The sequence below is a fragment of the Propithecus coquereli genome, unplaced genomic scaffold (genome assembly GCF_000956105.1).
Source record: "Propithecus coquereli isolate 6110/MARCELLA unplaced genomic scaffold, Pcoq_1.0 Scaffold811, whole genome shotgun sequence".
NCBI lineage: Eukaryota > Metazoa > Chordata > Mammalia > Primates > Indriidae > Propithecus > Propithecus coquereli.
Window position 1 is genome coordinate 62,096 of NW_012154297.1, and position 5,907 is coordinate 68,002.

Sequence of the window (5,907 nt, forward strand, 5' to 3'; positions counted from 1 at the left end):
AGACACTTGTCACTGGATATAGGACCCACCTGGATAACCCAGGGTGCTCTCATCTCAAGATCCTCCACTTGATTACCTTCGCAAAGACCCTTTTTCCAGATAAGGTAACAGTCACGGATTCTAGGGATTAGGGCATGCACACATCTTTTTGGGAGCTACCACTCAAGCTACTTCAAGCCACTGTTATATTCAGAGTCCCCTTTGTGTCAGATACTGGGTACACTCGTGTTCCTCTCAGCAGCCCTGTGAGACCACAGGATGTGCTCCTCATGGAGAAACCAAGGCACAGAATGGCAAAGAAACGTACTCTGGAGCTACCAGGCTGGTCAGTAGGAGACGCAGATCTTGGGACTGAAATCCTCACTGCCACTGTGCTATAGGGACGCTGTCCCAGGGCCCAGCAGAGAGCAGGTCCCAGGAGGAGCTGAATCTCCTTTTCACAGGCTCATTTCCAAGCTGGCTGTGTTTCGTCCACAGGTGGAATTCTGCGTGAACTCCTAAGCCAAGTAGTTAATTATGGCATTATGATTTGATGACCCTCAATTAGAGGGAGCCAGCCACTTGGACCGAACTGTAACTGTTTCCTGGATCCCAACACAAGAATGGCTCCTCTGTCATCGGTGGGGGTAGGGAATAAAAGCAGAAGGGGAAGTAACTAAATCCCATGGGTCAGTTGTTGGGATGTTCTAGAGTATCACAGAAAAGCCTTAGTCTAGGTGCTAACCTTTAAATCTTCCTCAGTTATTCTAAAAGAGAAAACACCAATGTAAAAGATTGGTATGCTCTTATATAAGTGTTTATCTGAATATTAGTTAATCCATAGCAACTGTTTTTCATCCATTCATGTATTCAACACCTGCTGAGCCATGTCTGTGTGTGTGTGTGCATGTGTGTGCACGCACATAGGTATATATGTATGCGTATATGGGTATATATGCGTGTATAGGTATATATGTATGCGTATGTATATGGGTCTTAGTCTGGGCTGCTGTAACAAAGTACCATAGACCAAGTGGCTTATAAACAACTGAAATTTATTTCTCATAGTGCTGGAGGCTGGACATACAAGATCAGGGGCCAGCAAGGTTGGGTTCTGGGGAGGGCCCTCTGCAGGCTTGCAGATGGCCAGCTTCTAGCTGAACTCTCACAAGAGGACAAGAGAGCTCTCTGGGGTCCCTTCCATAAGAGCATTCGTCCCATTCACAGGGCTTTACCCTTCACAACCCAATCAGCTCCCAAAGGCCCCACCTCCTAACACCACCACACTGGGAATGGGGATTTCAACATATGGCTTTTAGGGAGACACAGATGTGCAGTCCATTGCAGCATGTGTGTGTGCATATGTGTGTGTGTGTGTGTGTGTGTGTGTGTGTGTGTGTGTGTGTGTGTGTTTCTCCTGCTGCCCAGTAGTCCCCGGGCCATCTCAGAACACGTCCTGGCCGTCTGTCCTCTCCCGGAACAGTCTGTGTATAACCACGATGGAAAAACGCTGAAATCACACGGAGTGTTAGGGAAAAGAACTGGGTGGTGTGTGGCCCTGAATGCCTCGGTGGGGTTGGGAACCCCAAGTGCTTGGCTTTTAGACCCCCACGTTGAAGAGGAGAGGGAGGTGTTGCAACAGGGGGTCACCAGCCTGCCCCTGCTTCCTGGCATCTAAGAATTTCCTTTCCCAGATCTGAACATCCGGCTGATTTGATCTTTTCCTTACGTGTCTGTGAAGGACTGGGAGAAGCATTTTCTGGACGCCAGCGCCAGCAAGCCGAGCGACTGGAACGCCGAGCTGGATGGGGACTGGCAGGCCGCGATGCTCCAGAAGCCCCCGTACCACGTGGGTGTCATCTTCCCATGATGCCCCGGGACGCCCTCGGATGCCCCTCCCCTTGTCATTGAGACCACCCCTATATGTTTGTTTATTTATTTTAGAGACAGAGTCTCGTTCTGTCACCCAGGCTGGAGTGCAGCGGAGCTGTCACAGCTAACTGCAGCCTTGAAATCCCAGGCTCGAGCCATCCTTCTGCCGCAGCCTCCCAAAGTGCTGGGACTACAGGCATGAGGCACTGCACCCAGCAGATTTTTAAAAAAAAATTTTTTTTTATTGGGGGGGTGTCTCACTATGTTGCCCAGCTGGTCTTCAACTCCTGGCCTCAAGCAATGCTCCCCCCTCAACCTCCCAAGTGCTGGGATTACAGGTGTGAGCCACCGCGCCCAGCTGAGATCACCTTATATGGTTTATTTGTTGCAGGATGGCCTGAAACCGGAGGGTATTGATAAAGACATTTGGCTTCACCAGAAAATGAAAAGCACCAACTATTTGACACAATACGACCTCTCAGAGTTTGAGAACATTGGCGCCATCGGACTGGAGCTCTGGCAGGTCACTCGGTTTTGAATTTGCTTTTTAGCTTAATCTCTCTAAACTTTAGTCTGAATGCCTTAATTCACATCACTGCTATGTGTTGAGCATCTGCTGTGTGCCAGACACAGCCACACCCGGACCCTAGGGATAGAGCTGTTGTTCCAACCTTTCTGCCCTCTTGTTACTCACCTTCCACACTGCATCGGGACACGCCACTCCCCTGCTTGGAGCTGACACATCGCGCCCATCTGCTTTAGGGTAAGAGGGCAGATTCTGACGCAGCAGTTGCAGGGCAGGGCCTGAGATTCCGCATTCCCACCAAGCTCCCAGGCAATGCTTACGCTGCTGGCCCATCGCCCACGGGAACCTTCTGGAACAGTGCTCCTCAAACATCACTGCTGAATGTTCAAGTTACTGGGGAGCTTGCTTTGTTTTTTTTTTGGAGACAGGGTCTTGCTCTGTCACCCAGCCTGGAGTGCAGTGGTGTTGTCATCATAGCTCACCATAACCTTGAACTCCTGGCCTCAAGTGAGAGTTCTCCGCCCACCTCGGCCTCCCAAAGCTCTGGGGTTACAGGTGTGAGCCACCACACCTGGCCACCTGGCCACTGAGGAGCTTTTCAGAGTCTTCATGCCCAGGGTAAATCAGCATCCCCAGGAGAAGACAAGGCCTTGGGAGTTTTTTAAATGCTCTTGGTGATCGCGTTGTGCAGCCAAGTTCGAGAACCAGTGCCCTAGAGGGAACAGACATTCTGGAGATGGGTTTAAGCACTGTCTACCGTTGCGAGCTAGTCAGTGTTACCGCACCAAGTTTCTTTGCGGAAAGTTGTTACACGTCTCGCATCAATAATGAAGGCCTTATTTCCATCTGCAGGTGAGATCTGGAACCATCTTTGATAACTTCTTGATCACGGACGATGAGGGGTACGCTGAGCATTTTGGCAAGGCCACCTGGGGCGAAACCAAGGTATGGTACACACAAGTAACAATCTTTTGTCGTTCATTGATTTTTGGAACCGTTGTCCTGAAGTCTAACGTATGGGAAAGGGCTTGATGCATTTTCACAATGAACCCCACGCCCAGCTCAAAATACAGGATGTTACCAGCTCTGCAGAAGCCTCCATACTCCACCCCCCAAAGCAAACACTGTTTCATCACCATAGATTAACTTAACCTATGTTTGAAATTCATATAAATGGAGCCATCCAGTATTTTACTCTTTGAGACAGTGTTGTGAGATTCATCGATAATAGTATGTGTGGCAATAGCTGGTTCTTACTGTGTGAATGTTCCAGAATGCTTATATCCATCTTCTGTTGATGCAGCTTTGGGTTGCTGCCAGTTTGGGGCCTTATGAAAAAAGCCCCCAATATTCTAGTTAAAAAGGAAAAAAAAGGCCGGGCACGGTGGCTCACGCCTGTAATCCCAGCACTCTGGGAGGCCAAGGCGGGCTGATTGTTTGAGCTCAGGAGTTCGAGACCAGCCTGAGCAAGAGCGAGACCCCGTCTCTAATAAAAATAGAAAGAAATTATTTGGACAACTAAAAATATATAGAAAAAATTAGCCGGGCATGGTGGCGCATGCCTGTAATCCCAGCTACTCGGGAGGCTGAGGCAGTAGGATCACTTGAGCCCAGGAGTTTGAGGTTGCTGTGAGCTAGGCTGATGCCACGGCACTCACTCTAGCCAGGGCAACAGAGTGAGACTCTGTCTCAAAAAAAAAAAAAAAAAAGGAAAAGGAAAAAGCTGTTAGAACATTCTTGCATATGTCTTTCAGAGGAAACATGCCCAGGAGTGGAACTGCTGGGTCATGTGTCCAACGTAGCCAGTTTTCAGTGTGGTCGTGTATCTTACATTCCCTCCTGTAGTGGGTGAGAGTTTCAATTATGCCACATCTTTGGCAATAAGTACCTGGTATTATCATGTCATCGTTAAGTCAGATTAATTCAAATACAGTTTACACACTATAAAATCAGGTGAACAATTCTATGAATTTTGAGATATGCATATAGTTGTGAAACTGCCATCCAAAAATCAAAATATAGAACAGTTCCATTGCCCCAAAGTGTCCTCGGGCCCCTTTGTGGGCCAGCCCTCTCACACCACTGGCAACCACTGTTCTGATATCTGTCCTTATAGTCTTGCCTTTTCCGGAATGTCATATAAGTGGACTCATACATGGGTGGTCTTTTTTTTTTTTTAAGTGAAAGGGTCTCACTCTGTCACCCAGGCTGGAGTGCAGTGGCATCATCATAGCTCACTGCAGCCTCCAACTCCTGGGCTCAAGTGATCCTCTTGCCTTAGCCTCGAAAGTGGCTGGGACTACAGGCACATACCACTAAGCCTGACTAATTTTTTTTATTTTTTGTAGAGATGGGGTCTCAATAAGTTGTCCAGCTTGAACTCCTGGGCTCAAGTGATCCTCCTGCCTCAGCCTCCCCAGTAGCTGGGACTATAGGCACAGACCACACCACACCCAGCTCCATGTGTGGTCTTTTTGAGCCTGCTTTTTTCAATATGCATAATGTGTCTGAGATACATCCTTGCTGTTAGGGTGTCAATAGTTTGTTTTTTCTCACCACCGAGTAGTTTATCCGTTTACTAGCTGATGGACGTTTGGGTGGTTTCCAATTTTTGACAACATAAACAAAGCCTCTATGAACGTTCGCACAGGTTTTTGCGTGGACATATGTTTTTACTTCCCAGGGTTGTACGCTGTATGTCTCACTATACAAGAAACTGCCACATTGTTACCAGAGTAACATTTTGTGGTCCCTCTAGTTTCAAATCCTCAGCACTGGGGATTGTCAGTTTCTATAGGTGTATGGTGGTATCTCACTCTGGTTTAATTTGCGTTTCTCTGGTGACAAATGAAGGTGCAAAGCCACACGGTTAAGCACCATGGTCAGTCGGGAGGCCAAGGGAACACGGGGAAAATGTGGACAAGAGCCTTATTGTGGTTTCTGTGGCAAGGAACGGGCGAGGCAGGGTAAGCAGGCTTAGGATTGGCTATTTTGAATCATTTCAGCAAGCTGTGGGACATAGGGGCTGTCCCTAGTTGTCTGGTGGCTGGGCCTAGGATGAGTAAGGCAGAGGGACAGTGACCTGGAGTGTGAGTGCCTAATAAAGACATGGCTGGGCTGTGGGCTCTGGATTGGTTTGTTTGCATATAGAAGGTGAGTCTTTGACTATCTCTAGGAATTGGCTACCCCTGGGAGAGGCTGTCCCTCTAGGGCCAGCCAGGTGGCAGATGTCAAAGCATCAGAAATGCATGATTAATACACCCTGTCCACTTTCATATCAGGTTATCCAACCTCTTCTTCTTCACTTGTGGGAGTTCTTTATATATTCTGGCAAGTTCCTTTTCAGGTAAATGTATTACAAATATCTTTTCTCCTCCATGCCTTGCCTTTTCATTCCCTCAGGGGTGGAATTCCTTTTTTTTTTTTTAATGTGTATTTTGAGGCCCCTATGCTGGAGAAACCAACTTAAAAATTTAGCTCTGACTTCAAATAAAGAACATAAAATTTCTTACATTCCTGTAAATTCATTT

At 47.7% G+C, this 5,907-nt stretch overlaps 1 protein-coding gene across 1 annotated transcript in view; it reads left to right on the forward strand.

Moving 5' to 3' along the window:
• The window catches only part of CALR3 (calreticulin 3), a 25,586-nt gene that overhangs the window by 17,994 nt on the left and 1,685 nt on the right, over nt 1-5,907 (forward strand). Inside the window, exons 5-7 of the mRNA XM_012663581.1 lie at nt 1,721-1,828; nt 2,243-2,374; nt 3,230-3,322. Coding sequence (XP_012519035.1) covers nt 1,721-1,828; nt 2,243-2,374; nt 3,230-3,322 — 333 coding nt within the window. The remainder of the gene's footprint in view (nt 1-1,720; nt 1,829-2,242; nt 2,375-3,229; nt 3,323-5,907) is intronic.